At 35.5% G+C, this 27,562-nt stretch overlaps 1 protein-coding gene across 2 annotated transcripts in view; it reads right to left on the reverse strand.

The window, feature by feature from the left end:
* The window catches only part of LOC127520432 (E3 ubiquitin-protein ligase RNF123), a 169,401-nt gene that overhangs the window by 21,155 nt on the left and 120,684 nt on the right, over window positions 1-27,562 (reverse strand). For both annotated transcript variants that reach the window (XM_051908496.1, XM_051908495.1), the window contains exon 37: window positions 9,155-9,249. In XM_051908496.1, coding sequence (XP_051764456.1) covers window positions 9,155-9,249 — 95 coding nt within the window. The remainder of the gene's footprint in view (window positions 1-9,154; window positions 9,250-27,562) is intronic.

Below are 27,562 nucleotides of genomic sequence, written 5' to 3' on the forward strand. Positions count from 1 at the left end.
AGAAAGCTGGAAAATTACATCAATGGCGGGGAAAGTGAGACTTGTGGTGTGTTCCAAACGGGATATATCGCCCTCCGAAGGGCACTTCGGAGTGAAAACAATCATGGTCGCCATATTGAAGGGTTGTTCCAAACCGAAGTGTGGTCCTTTGGAATGAAGGATTTTGAAGGGTACAACTGATGGACACTTCGGGCCCCCATGATCCTTTGCATAGGGAAGTTGATTGGCATCACAGAATGAGTACAGGAGAGCCAAAACACACTACTATACAGGAATTTTGTTATGATTTTAATGGTATTTGTAATGGAAACCATTAGAATTTGTTTGACTTGTTCAGCAGGGGTAATGGTAACACCACTAATCAACATACAGTAAGGTAAAAATGTGGTGGACTCTTGGCAAGCAAAAATGAATACATTAGGCCAATAAAACAAACAAATAAGTTTATTAAATATGCATGAAAAAATGTGCATGAGAACAAAGAAATCATTTAGAACTACATTGCATGAATTATTCATAGGCAAAATGTATCCATTTAAAACCAATTGCTTATAAAGTAATATTCATTGGCCTTGGTGCAATAAACCAAAAATAAATAAATAAACTAACGTTAAACAAAAGGCGCAGCTTGCACAATCTACTCATCGTTCAGAGCGTGTTTTTTGGGGGGTCAACCAGCGTACAAAATGTATTTCTTTGGCCCCTACACCCTTCATCCCTTCGAAGCTCTCACTCCGGAGGGTAAACCCTTTGAAGGGATTAGGGCATAAAGATGAGCCCTTCCGAACGGAACTCAGGGTTGTTCATGAAAATTATTAAGTTTATGTACTTAAATTAAAACTTAAATAAAAATTATAAAAAAATAAAATATAAATAAAGCTCAATAGAAATGTATATAAAAAAATAATGACAATGATAAAAAAATAAAAAAAAAATAAAAAATAAAACTGAAAATATAAAAACAAGCTAATTTAAAGTATTAATAAATACTATAATGGCATATAAATAATACTAAAATAATACTGGACCAGAGCAGCTCGGTCAGTGCAGCTTGTTGCCATGTCATATTTAGTTCTGTCAACCTAAACAGAGGGAAAAACACACAACCAAGTCTAGATGAGGCGTTCTATTTTTTTCCTCTCTTTTAACAATGAAAAACAGGGAACAAATACAGAGGGAATGTGAATGATCATCGCTGATGAACACAGATGAGAGATTTGCTCACTTGGTCGGAGGCAAGAGCTGCTCATGGTTAGAAAAATGACTGGTAATCAGACACCACTTTACAGAGAAATGTGTGGAAGACCCAAACACACACACGCAGATCAGACAGTTATGGCACAAAAGACAGGCCGCACACTTTGTTACCCTGAACGTCAGAGGCAAGGTGCACTTGGCAGAGGAGCATAAACAAATGTCAGCATGTGTGGAAACAAACACCTGCACAAATACACTTGCTCAGTGAGCTAATGACATGTTAAGCTCCTGTTCTGGCAACGAATCTTAAGACCTAAACATACTCTAGGACACGACGCTTCAAGCACAGTAATCACTGAAACAACTTGCTCCTCTAAAACTACTTTCCCCGCCATTGACAGAATTTTCAGGCAATCCATGTTTTCAATGTTATACGATAGGGGGGCACTACTACGCATGTTCTGAAAGTGTACAGGATCTCCTGATCAAAACACAGGCAAAGAAAAAGAAGAAGAAGAAACAAGCAATACATTTACATTTAATCATTTAGCAGACGCTTTTATCCAAAGCGACTTACAAATGAGAAGAACAACAGAAGCAATCAGACCAACAAGAGGGCAACAGTATACAAGTGCTGTAACAAATCTCAGTTAGACTAGCACAGTACACATACCAAAGGTTTTTTTTTTTTTTTTTTTTTAAATCAGATAAAGACAAATAGAATAAGAAAGTGCTTGTATTAATTAGTCAGGTGCTTGAAAAAGGCCAAAGAGATTTAAACAACCTTCTGCTATTATGAAACTCCTTTACTTTTCAATTTTAGATGAAATCAAGTCCTGCACTACATATTTTTCCTGGTGAATATAGTAGTTTTCATTCTGAAAAATGAGGTTAATGCATTATGCATTATAAAGTATTAATGAACCAAACTTTTGTACAACATTTATTAATGTAGGTTAATGTTAACTTATAATTTTTAAATGTATAAAAATATGATGTGTCTGTGTTATAGAAACTTAGAAACACAATGAAGCTCAAGCCACAAGTGTGATCATGCTTCATTTCAAATCTGAGTTTATCTCTAAAACTATGCATTCTGTGAATAATTTCATAAGATCATGTCAGGTGAGTTTTTAGAGAAGGCTGATAAGATGCTAATAAAATATTTTATTGACCTTTTAAACATTCATTTGCAGTCTATTGTCTAATGTCTGGCGAGGAAAACGGCTCAATTCATGCTCTATTGTTCTCAATCGACGAACCTTTCACACGTATGACCTACTGTAATTTTTATTATTCTTTTAACATTATTCTTTTGTTTGTATTTAGCCATTATAGCCTTTATTCTGGAATTAAATCAATACCACTTTGATCCAATTTTACATTAATCCACAAAAAAGTATTCTTGGGACCTTATGTGAATTCTTTTAACAAAATAGATTGTGAAATTGAATATAGCTCCTGGCCTAACAGGTGCAGCATCGAGCTACATAACACAATTTAAAAGATAAATATTACACTTTATAGTTTACACTTTATACACAAATACCATATAAGAATTGTTCATTGCTGGTTAACGATACCGAATATAAATTCGAATACAAATGTTAACCAACCTTAACAAACCTTATTGTAAAGTGTTACGCACTGTGTGTAAAAGAGTTTTGTAATACAGATAAAGTGGCCCAAATATATGGCTTAAGTGTCCATATATATGGAAAGGTAAGTATGCCATTGTATTAATTAAGAAAATGTTATTATATTAAATATATAACAAAAAGTGTAAATTAGCAATTATTGTAGAAAACGATAGCACAACACAAAAATATTCACCAAATAAAGTGTGTCTGACTTTAATAAAAACTATATACACTACCCTTAAAAAGTTTGGGGTCAATGGGATTTTTTCTTTTATTCAGCAAGGATGCATAAAATAAATTATTAAAAAAAAGACAGTAAAGACATTAATAATGTCTTTTTTTTAGTTTTCTATTTCAAATAAATGCTGGTCTTTTGAACTTTCTATTCATCAAAAAAGTATCACGGATTCCCGCAAAAATATTAAGCATCACAACTTTTTTCAACATAATAATCAGAAATATTTTTTGAGCAGCAAATCAGTGTATTAGAATGATTTCTGAAAGATCACGTGAAACTGAAGACTGGAGTAATGATGCTGAAATTCAGTTTTGATCACAGGAATAAATTACATTTTAACATATATTACAAGAGAAAACAGTTATTTTAAATTGTAATAATATTTCACAATATTACTGATTTTGCTGTATTTTTGATCAAATGAATGCAGCCTTGGTGAGCATTAGAGAAAGTGAAAAATCTTACTGAACCCAAACTTTTGAATGGTACTGTAAATAAATAAGAAACAACATTAAATTATTGTTTAATCTCTGCCATTATAATAAACGCATTAAGTGAGTTCAAGAGCTCAGTCTTTGTTTCCTCACCCACACAACAATTCTCATCACACATGGAAATAACTAAAGGTCACAACAGCTGAACATCTATACAGAAACCATTGTCTCAGTTAGCAAGGGCTGATCTATAAACACAACGTATTAACTTTTAATCAAGGGCTGAATTTATATGAGTAAGTAGGATTATTGTAGCAATAAACAGTATGACTCATAAAAGATGCCACCAAAACACAATAACAATATTGTATTAGCTACAGTACATCACTCAAAACCTCAAGAGGAATAATGGCAATAAAATTTCTGTTTATTAAAGTTCTGCATTGTGACATGAAAACAAATCATGCTGCCAATAGGCATGCCATAATGTGACAAGAAAATGTCCTTATTTTTGTTTAAATTGAGGCCAGATGACAAATATGCAAAACCACCCTGTTCTGTTCTCTCAGACACAGCAATGTGATTTGTATTCATAAACAGGTTTGCATGTACTGTACATCTGCCACCAGATGACTGAACGTATTGAATAAAACCGTATGTTGTCAGTTACAGTTTAATTCTCAAGATATGTAAAGGGTTGATGCCATATTTTGGTTTTAATAACTTACTAAATTCAGAATATTTTTTAAAGCAAATGTGGTTGATTTTGTGCATGGATTGATGTTCTGTACAAAAAAATTGTCATGACTGCATCTGTACTTTGCCACAATTTTCCATCAGTAGTGTAATGACAAAAAAATTGGCATTATGCCAGCAGTTATCTAAAGTGTAAGTATGTTTTGGGATATCATTAAAATGATGCAGCTCTGACCGAAAATATAGTGTCAGACACACTGCAATCTGCTCCAAGAAAATAAATAACAAGAGACGGATACAGAAGTAAACAGAGAAATCAACACACAAATCTCTGTGGAAAAAATGTGAAAATTTACACCTTGTGGTGAAAATTAAATGTGACTGCTTCAATATTGAAGGCTTATTTCCCAATCTTCTCATCATTTTGTCATTGTTGGGGAACAGTTGACAAATGGACAAGTTCTCCCCCATTTCTGTCCATTTCAAAGTGAAAATATATGTTTCAAAGTATGTTTTTTTAATATTTTTAACTCATGTTTTTAATTTTGACTGGTTGATTGGTTGATTTCTGTGATTTTTCACAAGTACAAATATTCCATGTATTCTCTCAACATGAACAATAATTGCAATCCAATTTGTAATAAATTACAAATCATTAGTCACTCTCTTTCTTCTTCTTACAAGCAGGGCTAGTGCTATAGCTCGCTTCTTAGCACGGGACATATAGGGTCTGTTTACAACTGGTCATTTTGTGCATTTTCTCTGATTGGATAGCTATCTGATTTATAAAAACGATTGCATTTACACTTGGCCACATAAATGTGTCTCCGCAAAATGGATATAAATCCGATCTTCAATTCCCGCGCTATATGCAGATTTCATGGAGTTCACGTCACCGAAAGCAACAAATATGAGCTGCATTTTATTGATCATCAGCTAATTTCAAAATCAAAGACCGCAATAGGAGAGAGTGCGGCAGCAGCACTGCTAAGATCATTTAGTCTCATTACTTTTAATGAAGATGATTGTGTTTTGAGCGCCTGCGACTTTCACTTTGATTTGCGGCAGTTTGCGCGTTGTCTTGCTGAAGAGATACTCAGCTGCTCATCTGTGGCGATGCGTGATGCAGTAGCGCTGTCATATCGGACTATAACATGTTATTTAGCCTATAACACGCTCTCACTGTTTATTTTTTAGTATTTTTGGGAGGAGTTAAATTTACATATGTGGTTTCAACAACCAGATGCATTTAGACCTGTTCAGATTTGACTAGAATACATCCCAGACCACCTCCTGAAGTGGTTTGAGCGATCAGATTTATATCCATCTTGAATGCGTTTCGGAGGGCATTTAGACCTGGTCTTTTCAGGATCGGATAGCTATCCGATCAGAGAAAACGCATGAAGTGACCAGGTGTAAACAGGCCCATACCTTGCTGCTGACTGAAAGGTGGAACAACAATCAAATGACTAGACGTATAGAACTCCCGCTACAAGTTTGGAAAACTCTGGCTACTTTGCTCTGGCCAGCGTAGCATAAATCGCTTTGTATCTGAAGGGCTGTGCTGAACCCATACCGCGTGCTGTGTGAAAGGGCCTTTAGACTCCAATAATATGCTTCCTTCCAATAAGATTTCACTTTTTTATGATTATTAATGCAGAAAATCTTTCTAATGTAAATCTGAAGGAATCATATTGCAAGAGTGAATAAATGAAGATGGAAGTAGTTCCCTGTTAAAATTGTTATAAAAATTGTTATAAAATTGCAAAAATATTCGCTATGTTCATTTTGTGGTTTCTGTGTCAAACCACAGTCAAATCACATTACAAACAAACAAATAAATTAAATAAATAAATAAATAAGCAAGCAAGCAAGCAAGCAGAAGGAAACTAAACAAAATTAAACAAAACAAAATAAACCAAAACTAAACAAAACAAAATGCAAAGCCTAACAAAACAAAACAAAAAACATGAATGAATGAATTTTCTGTCCAGCCAAATGAAACTATAAGAGTTTCATAAAAGTATGTCCTTTCTTTAAGGATGTAGAATTATACATCTTGCCAGCTGCCCATATTCTCTAATATATATTCTATTTTAATATGATTATCAAAAGGTTATATGGTTATTATAGAAAATAAAGATGTTTATTTCTGGTGCAGCAGAAACTCAATTTAAAACAGAGCAGAATTATCTGTTTGAAATTGAATTGCCTGCTCTGTGCTAATGGCTGGTGCTGCTGCATCGTAGGAAGATGGGAATGGGCGATCATATTTCTCTGCAGAGGGGGAAGCTCTTGGGGGAAGAGATTCACTTTCTGCTGTCTAATGCTGCGGTGGACCGGGCTGGTCTAGCTCAGAGTACTGGCTGTGGAAAGACTGAATGGAGTGTGTATTACATTAATGTTACACCACAGAAACCTCTGGGAACATTGTGATTCCACTTCAGAAAATCACTAACAGGCTTTTATTGCCACCCACCGTCATGCTGTTAAAAGCTACAGCAGGATTTATTGCTTAAGGTGCTTGAAGGACCATAAAGTAGTAGTTTTACTATGAGATGCCATGGTGACACTAAAGTTGTTCTAGTGAAAAAAAATCTTTAGGACCTGTTGGATGCGCAGTGGTGGCTGAAATGAGAGGCCACAAGAATTTATCCAAGGTCATAACTCTGCTTGGAAACCTTAAAACTGATGAAAGTACAACACATCCATTTCATACTTATTCAAAGAAATAAGCACTCACAGACAGCTATTTGTAATACAACATCTTACACAAATTGGAAATGGAGAAGCGCCAAATTGCAATCGCCTCCTTATCGGACAGAGATCAAAGTACCCTTTCATCGACACTCCTTATTCTCAGAGTCTCAGTCCTCTAAGGGGAGAAACAGAAACAGATCAACAAAGTTCTGAGTCTCCAGCCTGCGAAGGAAGAGACATCACCAGATTCCATGATCTGAGTCTACAGCATGTGAGGCAGCAACAGATACAACATGTTCTGAGTTTCCAGTCTGTGAGGAAAGAGACATTAACCGATACTATGTTCAAAGTCTTTGTCCAGCAAGACAATTACAGATGCGGCATGTCCTGAGTTTCCATGCCAGAGAGTCAAAAGTGGATTGACCAAGTTCTGAGTGTCTGGCCTAGGGAAGCAGAAGACATACAGACACATTTGCAACAAGGTTAAGCTCAGGAGAGCAAACCTTCACTTCAAGGTTCCTTCATCTGCGTGTTCCAGATTGTTAAGGACCTTCTGCACCAACATCAGGGCCTCATCTGTGTGTTCCAGATTTTAGTACCCCTTTTGGTCCTCCAGGAGATCAGCATCCCACAGAGCTTTGTGTTCAAGGCTACTGAAATCGATTTCAGCTACTTCCCCCTCTTGATTACGGCCCAGCACAGACATCATGCAATTGGACAGCTCACTCAACCAGGTGAAGCATAAAAATCACTTAACCATACCTCTAGCCAGAGACCTTGGCATTACCTTGGAGTAAATCTGCCATAGCCACACCCAACTTAATAACTTGTATTTTATCCATCTTATGCACTTTATTCCTTTATCCTTCATGATGTGTCTTCCTTGTGTTGATAATACAGAAGAAAAAGAGGTCATCTAACACTCTTACACTTACCTTAAGTGATGTGACCAAAACTCACAATATTAATTTGGTGCCACCTGCGATTCTCCTACCAAGGTGCCTCGTATGAAGTAAAATCATTACATTGTCCTTGTATTCCATTGGTTTGGCTGAACAGGTAGGTTCACCGCAAATTCATGCAATAGTCTGAGCCAGAAGTTGACATGTTGGCTCATGTTGGTTGACTTTTAAAAATAAAGGCTCTTTAATGGCGTTGATGAGAACTTTTAAGATCTATGGAATCTAGCCATTAAACAAAAAGTTCTTTATAGTGGAAAAGATTCTTTAGATTGCTAATATATTTTTCACACTAAGAAAAAAAAAAAGGGTCTTTTAAGAACTTTTCATCGAAAGGTTCTTTGGGGATCCAAAAAATGGAACCACTTGCAAAATTTTGCAAGAAACCTGCAAAAGCATTGAAAAAGCAAAAAGCAAAAGCAAAGAAGTATCCATCATTTATTTGACACAAAAGAAACAGTTATAAAAGATCACGTCTACTTTCCACAACTCGGTTTTTTTTCTTTCCCTGAAAATTTTTGGAAATCATATTTTCATTATGTTGTGTAAGTACCATGCATTTTGTGAATGATATCCAGGTACAAAAAGAGAAAAAAATAATTGTTCTTAAAATAATTCTTACATATTTTTATTATTTACTAAATATTTTGTATTACCAACAATTTTACTACAAATTTAACCAGTCCCTGCATTATTGGCAATATTTTGCCATTATTTTACCTTATTCAAGCTTTTTTTTACATCCAAAAGTATATAAATACATTCTATACTTCAACTTGTACTTCATACTTGTTCTTTTTTAATCAAACAAACTAAATAAATAAATAAATGCATGAATAAATAAATACATTTCTGAATTGTTTCTGAGTCATTGTCTAAATATTAGAATGATTACTGCATTTCCTATTAACAATAGGAATCACGTACACTAATTATATAATTACATAATGATTATTAGTTGATCTTAATGGCAAAACAACCAAAAAATACCACAATTAGCTTAGGATTTTTTTATAAACAGTTTCTGACAATTCTGTCGTTTTGGGTGGAAATAATCAGAAAAAAAGTCCTGTGAAAATCTGGACTGCTACACTCACTAAGGTCTGTAAAAGCATTTTGTTTGTTTGTTTGTTTGTTTGAGCTTACATTATTCTGGAATATTTACATTTTAAAATATGAAATGATACTTTTGGCAGGATTTCTCAATTTGACCAATTCTTTAACTTGGTAAACTGGTGTGAGAAAAGGCTGGTTATGGATTGATGAACCTTTCTGTGTATGTGTACTCACCGCTGTGCTGGCAGCTGCCTGCTTGGACTCCTCTGTCAGCAAAGTTAGCATCTGTTCTACCTTCTGCTCTTCCTCTGTGCTGATGTAGTCCGTATCTATGCAAAACAAACAAGCACAACAAATGTCAGACTTTGCACACAGTACTGACAGATCGTACATTTGAAGAATTGCTCTTTGGTGCGCTCTTCACCAATTTACGCCATGACTAAACATGGACCGGATTTTCAACCTCAGTTTAGTTAGCTGGCATTGACGAAGTGCAATAGACCTCACAGTTATTTATTTATTTATTTATTTATTTATTTATTTATCAATCAAATGTAAATTCAAACCAAATACAATTCTATTTTGCATTTTTACATGAACAATGTAACTAATGTACTATTTATTAAAACCAAGTCAATCGCATCAAGTTAGAGTTCTGAGCATTTGTACATTTATTCCAAAATAATAACTAAAGGCAGTAACAATTTAAACAATATATTTTATTTGTGTATAGCTTGTTTGCAATCACATGGTACTGATGACGTGTGAAATTCAGCTGAAGTGCAGAAAAGTAAAGAAACAAAATGGAAGACATAGAGGAAAGTCTGTATTGTAGTGCTTTATTTCAAAATAAACAAAAAAAAATCACTACTTATGTTGGACGTGATCCTTACGTTATGAAGAGGAGCAATTTTTCTACTGAATTGACAGACTTGCCTGCCATCAAGGCGGTAGATATAGAAAATATGAGAATATTAATTTCAATATCAGCAGAAGCAAAGCGCTATTAAAGGCGACAACTTTTAAAGTTAAAACACTATACAAGTTACGTAAATGATAAAAGCTCCTTGTGGTTTCTCGGTTTGATAGATTTGAGCAACCATAAACAACGCAAAACATAGGAATTTTGAGTTTGTGATAGCGATTCCAATATAGAAAAATCACTTCCTGCCTTCCAGCCGCATTTCGCGGCACAGCAATGACGTCATGTGCAAACAACCTATTCTACAACCTATTCTCTAACCCATTCAACCTAAACAATCTGTCCTTTTAATAGTCAGCTTATTCCGGATCATCAGTCATGCTAGGTAAACACTGTCTGTCACAGACACGAAGATGTATCTTTAATTTCACTTAACTGATTGCTCACTAAAACCCCCCGCAGTCATCATGTTTTCAGGTCTTTTCAAGTTTGATTTTGACGAGACACAAAGCGGTCATATCTAAGTGGGTGAGCTGTTTACTTACATTTTAATTAGTCCTCTCATTGACGCTATCATTTTGACACATAAACAAGAGGTGGGATTTATTGCACAAACCAATCATAACCAATCACATCCAATCATAGCGCGATGGAGGCATTGCCTCCTCTCACGTGACTTTCCCCCATTCATTATCAGTTACCCCCCACTAAACCCACCGCACGCTTTAGGGGCTCTGTTGATGCTCTATGAGCTGAGAGGAGGCACGAGAGACGCGGACACCCGCTGTAACTTCACCTGTGAGTGTCACTGTTGGACAGTGTTTCTTTAGAAGAACAAGTGACTTATACACTTTTTAATGATTATTTTCTCATCCTATTTTTTTTTGAGGAGGCACTGCCTCCAGAAAACTCCCCTGATAAATAGGCCTATATCAACAACTACAAAGCATCCATTGTGTAAACAATATGATTTACACTCTAAATCAAGCATAAACTCTGGCAAAATCTCCATATTTTAAATACTCAAGACAGACGTCACTACCTGAACCTCACAGCAATTGGCTACCACCCACGTATCAATTACATCATTACACTAGTAGATGGCGACAAGTGACTGTTAAAAAATTTATTTGTTAGTAATGAAACAAGTGAAGTCTTTATGAGTGAGTCGTTGAATTATGCATTCAACCCGACTCTTTACAAAAAATTTATTCATTTAAATTTATTAAATATTTTTAAACAGACTGCGGCAATTAATAATTTGTCAGAACCTCTAGTAAATTACATGTTATTTTGTTTAGTTGTCTATTCAGAATTGTGGGAGAATCGTGATCTCTATTTTGAACAAAAAAAATTTGTGATTCTCAATTTATCCAAAATTGAGCAGCTCTAATATACTAGAACTGTAAGGAACATATAAATCAGAATTATAAGGCGAAGTGACTTTTTTTATGTGCATCTAGGAATTTATTCCATAAATATTTTTTCATTGTAGTTTTTGAGCCTCAATTTGAGCCTTTTATGCACAATTTAATTTGCATTGTGGTCTTTCCATTCAGCATTTTATATGCAAAGATTTGCGACCATTAAACTAAATTTGTTTATTAATTTTATTTTGTCAAAATGTATTATATATAATTAAAAATTATATATTTCATTATTTGATTATATTATTTGATTTATTAATATTATTATAATTTTATATAAATGTAAACATGTTATAACAACTTTTAACAAAAATAATGCCAAAACTGTCCTTGTGAAAACCAGAACTCCTGAAATAACATTATAATTAGACCACTATTACAATACAATGTAATATATTAAATGCTTTCATTTTTTATATACAACATTTTATTTGCGAAACAAAAATATTTGCTTAGAAAATACAATAAAAACCATTAATTAACGTCACAATACTGCAAGTTAAGCTCGTAGCTTCACTTCTTTTAATTTAGTTTAGCTTAGTTTAGTTTAGTTCCTCGCTTACACTAATAATGGATATAATACCAATCTCTCTCCAATTGTGTATGAATGCTAAAATGTTTGCCAAGTGTGCTAAACTATGCTTTTGAATTTATGGTCTTGAAGAACTCAACAGCGCTTCATACAAACGGAATGAATAATATTAAAAAGATCCAAATACGCACTTCACATATGCACGTATGCAAATGCCAAGGAGAGACCGCAGTTATGACTGCCACTCAAAATTCCGTTCAACAGCCTTGACTGGCACAAACAAAAAAAGATCAATGCCAAAGAAAAGACTTTCGTAATTGCATTCACGTCATTTTTCCATCCGTCACTCGTTGGCTTTAACTGCTACAGGGGGACGGAGTGAAAGACCCTTCCCGTGCCCCTCCACCCAGGCTTATCATTGGGACTCCGGGATCAGCTTGATAATTTTAGACTCTCGTTGCACGCCAAAGGTCTGGGAGGCTTGTTTTTCCTTCAGCTTTTACTTTCCCCACAGCAATTTCATGCTTGTCTAGTCTGCGAGTGCCAAAATTGGCCCTGACATTGCCAATCATCACTGCTCCGTCCAATGTTTTGGACTGATGAACAGCAATGGCAGTCGGCGTCTTGATTGTGAGTGGAAGATGAAGTGGAAAATGACAATATTATGAGTTCCGACTAAGTTAACAGTTCTTAAGTTAAACCATCTGTTGCTACAATCACACAGCAGTTGAAAACAAGGTGTCAACGTTTGGCTGCATAGCATGGTCTTTTTAGCCCCTGCAGGTACAACTACATCCTCTGTAAAAAAAAAAAAAAAAAAGCTTTATCTACTGACAACCATCCAAAAGTAAACATGTATTCTAAATATTTCAATATATTATATTTTTATACATATATAGTTTTCATTCATTGCTCAGCTTCAGCTCAAATAGTCTTATTTTTCTTAACTGGTAAGCAGGTCCTCCATGCTTGATAATGTCTATAATTTGTGCTTTGTCAATAATCCATGACAAGCATTCAGAAACACGTGCAGATTGTTCTGATGAAGGCCATCATGTCTAACACGTAACGGGTGGTTAGCATGTTCCTTTGGGTGCAGAGAGCCTGGAGACCCTTATGACTGAATGTCACCAATCAGAACATGAGCCACATCTGCTGCAGAAGCACAGCCAGATGAGCCGTGCATTACACCTGCAAATTATAAAGACCGCAGTGATATTTACCTGGAATATTTATGAGGGGCATTCAAAAGAAAGCTGTGCTAATGAAACTTTTGGCCCATCACTATGAAACCCTTCCAGGTTTTCATCATTAGCACAGATCAAAACGCATCATTTAACTGGCAAACCTCACACAAACTCAGCTTGCATAGCTTATATTAATAGTTCATCCAAATATGAACATTCTGCCTTCATTTATTCACCCTCACGATGCCCCAAACCTGCTCTTTATAAGTGGATACAAAAATATAGAATAAAATAAAAGAAGACTAAGGCCATCAACTTCAAAAAATTAAGAAAATTAGGGCTGGTATTGATTAGATTTAAATCATATTCACAAGATTTCAATTAAATTCCATTCAACTCAGAATGGAATAATTATACATAATTAATGAAATCTTATTTTATATATATTTATAATTAAAAATATATATTTTTAAATATGTTAATATTGTTTTTTTTTTTGTTATAATATGTTATAATTTTTAATATGTTAATATCTTTTATTTTCTAACATTTACAATAATCTTTTAATTAAATATATAAAAATAGATAAAGGGAACATCATGAACAAAAATAAAAGAGAAATGAGGCCATCAACTTACAAAAAAAGAAAGAAAGAAAAACAGTGCTCTACTGCTGTGATTTGATTCAATTTGATTCATTTTCACAATGAATATTTGCTTATAATAAAATAAAAACAAGAAAATATATAAAAGAAATTCCAATACAATGTTATATATATATATATATATATATATATATATATATATATATATATATATATATATCCTCTATTTTGCTTACATATAAAAGAAAATGTAATTATATATATTATATATATATATATATATATATATATATATATATATATATATATATTATATAAAATATATTACATAATATTTTTCTTTATAATTAACATATTTTATTATATTTTAATATAGTTTAATATTTTTAAATACAAAAATAAAAATAAAAATAAACAGACCATTCTAACTTGGTACATTGCAAAATATAAATGTTTAAATTTTCAAATATATCATGTCATTGACATTAAATTGGTCATGCTTTATTTTAATTGACTGACATGCCATATTTTAACAGTGAATAAAGTAAAAATATAGTTTTTCTCACACTACACTATTGCATGGCTTCAGAAGACTTGGAATATAGCGCAAGTGTTATTGATTACTTTAGTGGTGCACCGTGGCATTTTTGGAGCTAAACTGCCCCAGTTCCCAAAATAAAACATGAGCACTCTGAACATTCTACAATTGATCTTTTTTCAAAGAAACATAATTATATGGGTTAGGAATGCTAGAAGGGTGAGTAAATGATGACGAATTTACATTTTTGGCTAAACTAAAGGCCCGTTCACACCATGGATGATAACTATAACGATAAAGATTAAGTTGTAAAAAACATTCTAACTGTAAAAGAATAGCAGAGTCCACACCACAACTACAACTACAATGACAACGACAACTACAACGACAGCTGGAATCACATTTAGAACATTGACAGCCAATCAGAATCCATCCTGCTTTAAAGAGCTTGAGCATTTAAAGCAGCAGAAGACATAAGTGCATAAATATTAAGGTATTTATAAACAAACAGAACAATATTGTACATTGGTGTGGGCGCTAATACAGTTATTATTAAAGTTCTTGGTGTTCTTGGTGTGAACGGGCCTTTTTTTTACATTTTCAGATTTCTTTAGTTTGTAATGTTGCTGTTTGAGCATGAAAAAGGTCTGCAAAGTTAGCCTTGATTGTAGTCTTGAGTTTGATTGAAACCCAAGACAACAATCTACAATTTGATTGATAAGCAGTCTTGAGTTTTCTACTGGGAACAAACACATCACAATATTCCTCATTTAAATACTTTCTGCCCAAAGCATACGCAAAATAATGGGGCAGGCCTGCACATGTTGGTCGACAGAAGTGAGATGATACCGTGTACTATATGGCAAACATGCTCAAAGCAGCTGACCAACCAAGTGTTAATGACAGAATGGGAAGAGAGGAGCTGCAACATTTTTAAAATATGTGAAAAAACAATGTGTTTTTTGAACATTCAAGCATGAAAACCTATACTAGTAGTAGAGCCCAAAAATAAAATCAAGACTTAAGGCATAAAAGGGCCTCTTTAAGGTTTTAAGAACCACATATAGTAAGCAACTCTCTGAAAGCCTCCTACGCACTGTAGCCCTTGCGAGGAGAGCCGGGAATCTTTCCCACACCGTCTAGACATTAATTAGTCCTTCCACTCACCCTGGAGGATCCATGTCAAACCCGTGCAGCCAGATCAATGCTGCATCCCATCTAAATTGGTGGCTTCTTGTTAGGAACATGGCTTAATGTCATTATGTCCATTAGCATCTCTGTGAAACTTTCTTCAGAGCTACCAGGATAATGAGATGGGATAGTCTTACTATGCTGGGTTGAGGAAGCGCAGAGGAGCTGTGGTATTTTGACCTGTCATTAGATCCCGTGCAGTAAAAGGTGCAGAGGTCGGCTTGAGCGTCTCAGGATGGACTATACCCTTTGAAGTGCTAATGTGGAACACCTACGGTCCGTCTTTCCTCATTAATCTCTCTGTTCGTCAGATTTCTTTGGTATAAATACCTTTTCTAACCCAGCACAATGAATCTCACTGCCTCCAGGAGTCATTCATTATATATATAGTGTGGCTGTGTGAACATCGAAGCCCTTACGGCCATCCAGGCAATCTGTGCATGACAACGGTTCCTTTCCATTATTACTTTGAGAGTAGATTCTGAATTCTGCTACTGAAAAATTTATATAATACCTTTTATAAAATATTAATTTTTTTTATAATTTTTTTTTAATATATTAATATATATTATTCAATTTAATATATATATATAAAAAATGTAATGTTTTTATATTTATATAATACAAATGATAATACATATTTATAAAATACAAATAAAAACTGATCAAATTGCCATCCAAAGCCACACTTCCTCCAAAACACTAAACACACACACACATACAAAGCTGCTCTCGCAAAGCGTCACAAGAAACTGAGTTAAACTACCTCATGTCTCAAAGTACATAACATTACAATAATAATGAACGTAAACAAATTAAAGAGCTTGTACCTGACTGCTGCAGATTAATTTCAGTGTTGATACTGTAGACATGCGCATTATTCAGAGTCTGAGGACGTGAACAGCTCCAGTTAGAACGTCACAGGTTGCCATCTCTTAATTACGGTAGTTATGGCGTGAACACAGCATAAGCTCGGGTAGGACATCATATTATTTCATTCGGACCAAATATAATAATTGGATGAACATTTTATGGTTAAAAATTATGACCATTTAACATAGTGATTGCTATCAGGATATGAGGAGACTTTCAACCAGTATAACAAAAAATGCTTCTGTAGAGAATTACCTATTGCACCTTTAAGACATTATTTAACTCATTTAAGACTTATTATGATGATACTGGACAAAATGGGCATTTTGGCATAATTCTCTGTGTTATTGTTTGTTCAAGCACGAAAAAAAAACTTTCAAACAGACACGACATTCACAGACAGTGCTGTCTCGTTTGTCTTGTGCCGTTTGAATGGTTTAAAAGCATTTGCGTGAATAAGAGCGTGATCATATAATGTAACGCTAGACAAATTTATGATGGAAAAAACAGATGCTGCGTTAAATAATGTGTTAAACTATTTATTTTTAATTAAATACATTACTATATATATTTTATTTTAACTAAATATAATTTCATTGCATTTTTACCAAATAAAACATATTAATTGTTAATTTTACTGCGTGCACACACACACACACACACATGTATGTATAATAAATTTCTGTGCATAAAGAAAAAAACATTACATATTTTCTATAACCCATCTCTTTCCAAGACCAGGAAAAACAACAGAATAAGAATATCAGCAGCAGACTGAGGGAATGATGCCAGTATCAGTCATGCCAACTTTTACTTCGCTAATTCTTACATTAAACTTCACACACAATATGTTACAATGTAATATTATTATGAGCACAGATCAGTGTTTTTCACATTTGGAACACCCTGCAGACTTGGACTTGCTACCGAGGGAAAGTTTGGCCAAGTGCATTAATAATGAGCTATAAAATAAAGTCAGTAGCACTTCTTAGATATGACATTGCTAGTATGAGGGAGCATAGCAGTTTTGATTTAATAACACAACATCTGATATTGGCAGAAACAAGAAATAATGAAGCGGTGGACATATTTCCACATACTAATTAATTTTGTTCAGGCAGAACCTGCCCTTCGTTTGCGGTTTCGTAATGAGCTGAGGGGAAAAGAGTAGGCATAAAAATGAAGAAATTCATAAAATAAGAGAAGATTTGAGAAGAGAAGACATGAAAAAAGTGAAACTGCATGAGAAAGTAACACTTTTTCTTGCATGGACTACAGAAATACTAGGGCATTGCTTATTGCATACTTCAAGTTTGCAGTATATACAGAGTTTTATGTGTAATTCAGTGGAAGAGTAGTGTGGCATTATTAGATCATATATTATACAGTATGTCCCCATTATATTTATGTTTATATATTGAATAAAATACTAATATTGTCATATTATAAGCTCTCATTATATATTACAAGTCATTTTACAATATTACATATTACAAGTATATACAAATCCCCATTATATTTGTGTTAATATATTTAATAAAATACTATTATGAAAAATATGACCTCATTTTTGCTGGTAAAACAACAGCACAAATATCAGTGTAAGTAGGGGTGTAAACGATGCATTCTCAAAATACCTGCCAATTCAATGCATCATAAAATGATGAATGATTTTTACTTGCTTATAATCTCTAAATGAAATAAAAACCCCAAGACAACTTACGATTCACTGGATTCAGAGAATCACAATCTGATTCCAAATTGATTCTTATTGCTTGACTACTGAAAAGTTCTCAGTAACAGCATAAACATGCTTTCAAAATTACTGTTCAGCATTTTTTTGCGAAAACCAATAATTTCAATAGTTATCCACATCATCGTTTTCCCAACGCAGATTTCATAGCAGGTTATCGTGACAACTACGGAGCCACTAAAGGAACATGGTGATGGAGAAAAAAAAAGAGAATTATATGTCAATGCTTTTGCGTACTTACACAGCAGTTTTTTGTTCCCCTGAGAAACTTTGCATTCGCTCACAAACCATTTCTTGGGGGAATAAAAACATTTTGTCAGCGAACGCAAAGTTTCTCGGGGAATGCAAAACTTTTGTGAGAGAACGCAAGCATTGAAAAGCATTGAAAACGCATATTTTTTCCATCACCATGTCCTTTTAGGGGCTCCGTGGACAATGGACCTTTTTGCCTGCAAAATTTTGCCAAAACTTCCAAAATTTTAACAAAAAAAAAAAAAAAAAAAAAAGATGTTAAAGATCTAATTGATGATTTGTTAAAATACTTTACAAAATATATACATATTTTAAGAATTATTACAGTTGCTGTTGTGGTGAAAATATATTTTTTTATACGTATGTGGCCTTTGGTATCTAAAATGTTAAACTTAAAGCTTATTTAAAACATAATAATAAAAATATAGAATCAAATTGAATACTAAAATCTAGAATCTACTGAATCAGATATGTTTTGAATAAAATTGTTCTAAATAATCACATCAAAACCCAGTGACAGGAATCAATTCAAAAGAGTCATCCAAAAGATTCACATTCCTCTATTAGGCAAGTATTAGGCAAATGATTTGTTGATTTCTGACACTGGTTTATCTGACTTAATAAATGTACAGAAATTGGTATGATCAACCTTTATATAAAAATATGAATATGATGTGCAGTATAAGTAGCATAGTAGTTTGCTACTCTGAACATTGTGTCTCTTTTTAGTCAGTAACCTTGATAAAGACACAGATCTGCAACATCTAATGGCAGCTTCCTAAAGCAAGTCCTGGGGCTTTGAGTATCCCTGTTCGCTTGGGTAAAACAAGCCATGCTGCTCAACTGAGTTCAGATGTTGGCGGGCCCTTAATGTGTCCCCTGAGTCTTTAAACAACAGGTTGGAAAAGACCCAAGGACAATTCCCAGATAATCTCATCTCAGGAATGGAGTCTGATACCAATGACCCAGTTTAGTGGTGGAAAACAGAGGGGGTTGGTGGGGGGAGAGACAGACAGGAACTGAGGCCGGACGTGGTGTCCATGGCGACCCTCAGTCTCCATGACTACGAAAGAGACCAGCTTCTTCTTCGTAAGCCTGGAGATTCACACCACACTGTCCCTCAGAGCTGAGCGGAATGGGCAGTGTGAAGAAAACCCGTCTGAATGAAGAGTTGTTGAAGAACGAAAATAAAGACCAACATCAACCTGCATGAGAAAACCTTATTTCTACTTGTCTATAATCTCTAATGGATAGGGGTGGGGTTCTATAACTCGCGATTCATTTGACTCAGAGAATCACAATAAAATTGCAAACTGATTCTCAACGCTTGACATATGATGAGTAATGTAATGGCCTAAAGATGTGGTAAAATTTACCTTTGTTCAATTTTCACAGCCGAAATACAGTAATTCAGTAGAAATCCACAAGATTGGGAATTTCATGTGAGGGTGAAATATTTCCAGATTTCTCAACAAGTTTGATTTCATCATATAAATTAGCTGCGTTGACCAACAAAAAGCTGCTTGAATATGACTTCTACATGTGAGCTGTGCTTCAAACATCAATACACTATTGACGATAGACAATGGATCATAGTTGTCCACAGAAAATTCGCTAATGTGATGCATATTAAAGGGTTAGTTCACCCAAAATTGAAATTTCTGTCATTAATTACTCACCCTCATGTCGTTCCAAACCTGTAAGACCTTCGTTCATCTTCGGAACACAAATTAAGATATTTTTGATGAAATGTTATGAAGTGATGACAATACTTTTTGTGCGCAAAAACAAAACAAAAATAATTTTATTCAACAATTCCCTCCCCTGTCAAGTCTCCTATGCTGTTTACGTTGTATAGACAGTGCAGGCTTCCGTGTTTTTATGTCAGAACGCTGACTCATTATTGGCCGACGCTGTTTACGTGAGCAGCATGACGCATGCATGTGATGCTGACGCAGGAGCTGGCCAATAATGAGTCAGACGGAAATTGTTGCATTTTTTTTAAATTAACCATGTCATATCCTGTCCTCTTTCCTTTATCCTCTAATCATAACTATTACTTAGATGTATGAGGTATAGTATGAGATGGGTCAAATGACCTTAAACTCCCTTTTATGAAATAGGTATACCTATTAAATAGTATGTTATATTATTACTTTAAAATTTAATACCTATTAAATAGTATATGAATTTCAATGAATCAGTTCAAACCGTTTAAGTCACCACATAAAATGTTCCAGGTTATTGTAGCATTTTATATATGGGGAGTTTATAATTAATTAATTATTTATTTATTTATTATAAGTTTTAGTCATATAAAATCCATTATAACAATCAATGCTGTAGTATTTTTGGTTTTCAATAACCAATTATTAATAATTAATTTAAATTAATAATTTAACAATGTGATAACATACATTGTGAATCTTTCCAGAATAATTTAAGAAAGAAATCGCAATGCATCTATATATCGCCCCCCCTTTTAAAAAACTCTAAACTCTTGTACAAAGTTTTTGGTTGGGTGTTATAGAGTATTTAAAAGGCTCTCCTTTCAAATATTGTAAACAAACTCTCAAGCAGTGTTCTTGAATGAATAAAGACCTCATTGTTATGCCCAATTCTCTCCCCAAGTAGAGCAGTTTAGAAGTGTGGGCATAGTGTACATGAAAATGCATCCACTTAGAGTAAATAATTAATCAAGGCCTTTTACAGTAAGTGGTGGATTGGGGTGGATGGTCTATATAGTTAGAGCTTCAGTGCAGGAGGAATCGATTTGCACTACAGTACAATTGGGAGAGGATTTCCTGATGTCAGTTACATTGCCACTTCAATATAGATCACTCAAAAAATGACATTCTAAATAAGGCTGCCAATTTAACATGTTAATTTAGTACATTAATTATATAAAATACTTTATATAAAACAAAAATAAATTATAGTATATAAATAAAATGCATTTGAAAATTGTATATAATAAACTTTTTTTATACTTTTATAAATTATAAAAATGTATAAATTATACTATTAAAAATTAATTATTTACCTATATTTAAAAAGGATTTTAAAAAAAACATTTGAATAAACATGATTGCAAAATGGATGTCATAAATGTCTTCAATTATCTTCTTTTAAAGTTGCAGTAAGCGATTTCTGAGAAACACTGATGATATCTGAAATCAACCCAAACAAATACACCCCCTACTTTCATCGCTCTGCCCCCAAAATGCACAAACACAAAATGCAAGAGTGGATGTCTCTTTATCATAGCTGAAGCAAAGCAAAATAATGCTTCACAGAAAATAAAGCGAAGATGACAAATGAACACCAAGGAAGAAAAAAAATGAACAGAGAACATAAAAAAGTTTGTCGTTAGTCGTTAGCAGCACACCAGCTCCAGACAAATAATGACACTCAAAACGTCTCAGATTACGCATGTAACTATGATTCCCTGAGAATAGGGAACAAGACGCTGTGTCCCCTAGGGGTCGCTATGTGTCTAAAGCGTGAGTCTAAACATGACAATGAACTTGACATTGGCAGGCGGCAGTCTGACGTCATCACTGGTGCGACCACGAGTATAAAAGGGCACCTGTGAATAATGTCATCCACTTCTTGTCTGAAGGAGATGGAGCAGGAATGCCTGAAGCATGGCAAAGGGATGCAGCGTCTCGTTCCCTATTCTCAGGGAACCTTTCGAAAGGGAACTCGCTCTGCATCCCCTAGGGGTTGCTATGGGGAACGAAATACCCAAGCTGACATGCTAAAGGGATGAGTGCCTTATTGGCTAAGCTAAGTCAAAGACTCAAAGAGTCTTCATCCCTTAGGCGCACCAGCAACAATCATAGGTCAGAGCTTCTCAAGAACAGAGGCCTCAAAAGGATAACTCTAAAGAGAGGATGCCTAACTATGTTCATACTTAGGCCAGCTTCCAAGAGGCTCACGGAGAGCCTAAAATACTCAACTTCCCTAAAAGCAGCCCTGGAGAGTGGAGGCCTCAACAAGAGGCCTGGCAACACTCTAACCCAAGGGAAGGGACGGGTTGAGTCAGCACACGAAGCTCTGCAGAGTAGAGGCTTATAGAATACTTCTCAGATTGAGAGGAGGCCTAACAACACTTTAAGTAGCTAAGGAGGCTCCAAGACAGCCTAACTACCAAGCATACTATCCTACCACCCAGCTGAGCTCTAGGAGCGGAAGCCTAGAAAATAACTCTCTAAATCGAGAGGAGGCCTAACAACGTCCCACACACCAGATATCTACAAGGAGGCTCAAAGAGAGCCTACAACCCACAAACACTATCCTGGTGGAGCTCTAGAGAGCTGAGGCCTCAAGAAAGATAACTCTCTAAAATGAGTAGAGGCTTGATATTGCTCATATTAGCCAAGGAGGCTCACAGAGAGCCTAATGACTTAGCAAATAATAGCCGAGCTCTAGGAGCAGAGGCCTCAGCATAATGACTCTCCTATCGAGAGGAGGAATAACAATGATCCACACTCAGGATAACTTTCGAGAAGACACACAGAGAGCCTACAACCCATGAATGTTATCCCAGCAGATCTCTAGAAAGCAGAGGCCTTAAGAAAGATAACTCTCTAAAAAGAGAGAAGGCCTGATGACACTTACACTAGCCAAGGAGGCTCACAGAGAGCCTGACAACTTTGCAAATATTAGTCGAGCTCTAGCAGCGGAGGCCTCAGCATAATGACTCTCCTATTGAGAGGAGGCCTAACGACATTCCACATTAGGATATCTTGTGAGGAGGCTCACAGGGAGCCATTGACTCATAATTGTTATCCTGGCAAAGCTCTAGAAAGCTGAGACCTCAATAAAAATAACTCAAATGAGAGGAGGCCTGACAACGCTCATATTAGCCAAGGAGAGCCTAACGACTTAAATAATCGCCAAGCTCTGGGCCTCAGCATAACGACTCCCTTATCGAGAGGAGGCCTAACAACGTTCACACACGGGACATCTTGCGAGGAGGCTCGCAGAGAGCCTTCAACTCAAAACTGCTATCCTAGCGGAGCTCTTAAGAGAGCGGAAGCCTCAAGAAAGAAAACTCTCAAACAAGAGGAGGCCTGATGACGCTCATATTAACCAAGGAGGCTCAAGAGAGAGCCTGATGACTTAGCAAATGATAGCCAAGCTCTATGAGTGGAGGCCTCAACCTAGCGACTCTCTTAACGAGAGGAGGTGTAACAACGCTCCACATACATGATATCTTGCAAGGAGGCTCATAGAGAGACTACAACTCACAGCTGCTATCGATGCGAAGCTCAAGAGAGCGGAGGCCTCAAAGATAACTCTCTGAGTTAGAGGAGGCCTGATGACGCTCAAATTTAAGCAAATAAAAGCCGAGCTCTAGGAGCGGAGGCCTCAGCATAACGACTCTCTAATCGAGAGGAGGCCTAACAACGCTCCACACACATATCTTGCAAGGAGGCTCACAGAGAGCCTACGACTGGCCTACGACTATTCTGGAGGAGCTCTAGAGAGCGGAGGCCTTAATAAAGACAACATTGTCAAAAGAGAAGAGGCCTAATGACGCTCATATTATAAAAGACAAATCTAAATCAAGATAAAAAGCAACAATACAGCCAGATGTTGATAGCAGATTCTAAAAAAAAAAGGGCTAAAAAAGCTTAACAACTCAGCATCACCAGCAGGTGGAGCTCTGCATACGGAGGCCTTAAAACATTGGCCTAACAATGTCAAAAAACACCGAAAACTAGTTACTTACGCTTTCTGAGTGAAGCTCAAGGAAGCGGAAAAAAACCCTTGTAATCAAAATAGTCACTAAAGAGGCTCACAGCGTGCCTACTACTCAGTAAACTATCTGGCGTCTGACAGCGCATTCACAACTAGCCACTAATGCCGAACCAATAGAAAGGCAGATTTAAAGGTAAACAAACTGCCAAAAACATCATAGGTTCAGGCTTCAGGGCCAGATGTAAAAAACGTGTCAGAGCCCCTACTTGCTCCCGCGTTCCCTCAGCATCAGCATAATTTGCATGAGCGCGATGGATGCGGGCAGAATAGGGCTTTCCCCAAGATCTCCGCACCTCAGTGTGAAGATATGGGAGAAATGGATGGCTCGTACGAGCTGGACGGTTATGTCCTGACAGGAAACATTCATCGAGGCGGCCGCAAGGGGGCTCGTGCTTCTCGTGTTTTTATGGCAGATCTAATCAGACAAGAGGGAAGTTTCGTCATGGGAATGCGCTCGCAATGCACACAAATAGCCCCCTCAATGACTTAGCGTGCATGCTCCTCACCCATGTACATAACGCACACATCGTGTGTGTCATCTGGTGTCAGATAACGTGGAGGAACACACCGTTTAAAATGACTTAGTGCTTGTGCTCGCCATAGTACTAGATTGTTTCAGAATAAACACAGGTTCAAACAAACTGGTATCCTGAAGACAAGAAAGAAGATGATGTTATTCACAGGTGCCCTTTTATACTCATGGTCACACCAGTGATGCCAATGTCAAGTTCATTGTTGTGTTTAGACTCAAGCTTTAGACACCTGGCGTGCTAGAGGCATTCCCCATAGCGACCCCTAGGGGACGCCGCGCTAGTTCCCTTTTGAAAGGAAACTGTCCTGTTACTATAGCTAACATTACAACAACAGCATATTTTGGTTCTGTGAAACATAGCAAAACCAATGTTATACACGTACGAAGTAGGGTTATAACAGCATACCGGTATGACGATATATCACGGTATGAACACACATGATCATATCATATCATGCACATTTGTTTATCTAAGGTATTGGGGGAAAAAAATCAGACGGAGAATCTCACCTGTGCATAAGCAACTTCTTTCCACTCGACTGCTAAGACTTTCAACTTGCTCCACCCACACAGAGGCTGTTATCTCTAATTTCTATCCCCCGTCGATAAAGAAGTTAAAATTTGCAGTATGGGAATACTTTGAATATAGAAAAAACAAACACTTGGTTGTCCTTGAGGATAGATATCCAATTTGCAAAAAATGTGGACGCAAAGTGGCTGCAAAAGGAGGAAACACATCAAACATGTTCGCCTATATTTGAGAACACCATCCTTCCATGCAGATAAAGGTGTCTCTCGTTTATAACTTATGACTTCAGTGATGCAGAAGAAAATCCCAGAATCCAGTCATGAAAATGGAATTTTCCCACAAGACGCGCAAATGTAACATGACATGGTCTGTGAATATTAGAGCGCAAAAAGACTGCTATATAATCTACTTGCTCTGCTTGTTCCATTGTCAAATACACTCTGAAACTAAAAGGTCTTCACTACAACCCGTCAAAATAAATGTTTGGTTTAATTTGAAGAAATTATGACAGAATTATATTTCTATTGTACTACAGAATGTACTTCTCATATATAATTTAAAACAGAATTTTATTAAATATATTTTTTATTAAAATATATTTTTTTTGTCTATTTTTTAATTTAGTAAATCTCTGTTGTGCAGCACTTTGCCAAAAAAGGATTAAATTTTCATTTTATTACTTTTTAAAACATTAATTAAATTGATAGTTTTATTCATTTGATTACCACCATTTTTGATAATATATGTGTATTATATAATAAAAAGAAAAAATAATTTTCTGAATAAAATACATTTCATAGAACTCTATTATTCTTTTTCTATTCTAAACATTTTAATAAATTATTAATGATAAAAAAAGTTGTTAATCTAATCCATAATCAATTATTAAATTTAATTGATAAGACATTTTTGATTATTGAAATTTGAATAAACGAAACAAACAAAAGTTATAATAAAGCATAATAATGCATTTGTTCAAACAAAAACCTTTTTTTATTCATTTAACGGTCATTTTAACTGATGATAATAATAATAATAATTAATTATTTAATAATATGAGATTTTCACGGTATGATAACCGTCTCTGAGACCGTAAAACCATGATATTTTCTCAAACTGTTATCATACCGTTAAAATCTCATACTGTTATATCCCTAGAATGGAGCAGAAATAAAGCAACCTCTGCGTCCATTTTCAGGCTTTCCCACTTAGGTCTCTCCAGCACTCTCGCGGGTCCTAAAGCTCTTGCCTAATCATAACCCTTCTTTTTTTCAGTGATATTCTTCTGAGCTTTTCTATTTTGTAATGCCTCTCAGCCATCTCCCTTTCTACGGTCTTTCTTTAAATCTCCCTGTTGCTCAATCTCTCTCCTCCACCATCATGTGTATATGGCCCCTACTGCTGATCCACTTTCAGAAATCGCTTACTGCACCTTTAAGACTTTTAAATGATCTTCATGATCAGGGGCCATGAACTGAAGTGAAGTTAATAATGTTAGTATGCTTTTTACATCAAAAATGGTCAATTGAGAAATAAAGGCTATTTTTCTACCCTGATTTTAGCCCTCTGGTCTGAACGCTCTGTTTGTGTCTGCTGTGAGACTTCAGTGTAAACACCCACTGCTGTGATTGGCTGAAATGTTTGCATATGAAATAAGTCTTACATGTGGAACTGGTGCTGCCAGGCAATTAGGGATTGAACCGTTACTGCGAAAACACGAATCGGTGGGCGGGGCTAAACAGGCACTGATGTAGAAGCAGGCGTGGATCTTAGTACAATAGTACAATGACCTATTATTATTTTGATTTCTCAGTTCATGACCCCTTTAATGCTTTTCTCAGCAAAAACATGTGATTAATCATGACTAACTTGATTCAGTATGCAGCATATAATTAATTAGATTAAATTTTGGAAATGACTGCAAGCCATAATAAGGATAGTTAGGGCTCATAAATCTGTTTGGATTAGCGTCAAATTTATTAAAATTAGGTCTCTCATCATAATGCTGTTCAAATATAAGTGACTTAAAAATGTATCAGTTTTTGTGTTCTTGTGAATTGAATTGATAGCATAATGCTCAACCAGTCAAGCTACAGGAAATCAGACTGGAAAATAAAATTGTTCATACCTGACGTCCATCTAAATTTCACCTGCTAAGAGGAAATAAATAATTTACGTAAAGGCCAGTTATAGCAGATTATAATTATAATACATTTCAATCACTGCACGGATTTGATCTTAGTGTTTGAAATAAGAGCTGAGTGATATGGCAGAGCAGGGGCTATTTTAAGAACAAACAATTACTTTCACATCACTGGATATGGAAGACTTTTCTAAGAAATAGGAGTATATTTAGACCGTAAAACGTTTCATATCATAGCATATAATGCGGACTAAATATAACATCCCACTGAAAATGCAAAAGTGAGATTCTGTTGCGACTTCAACTGCTACACCCCCCCCCCCCCCCTCCCCCTCCCCCTCGAAATATAAAAGCCCCCTCCCTTTCGTCGTGTGTCCTGGCATCAGGCCT

This window comes from Ctenopharyngodon idella, chromosome 10 (assembly GCF_019924925.1).
Source record: "Ctenopharyngodon idella isolate HZGC_01 chromosome 10, HZGC01, whole genome shotgun sequence".
NCBI lineage: Eukaryota > Metazoa > Chordata > Actinopteri > Cypriniformes > Xenocyprididae > Ctenopharyngodon > Ctenopharyngodon idella.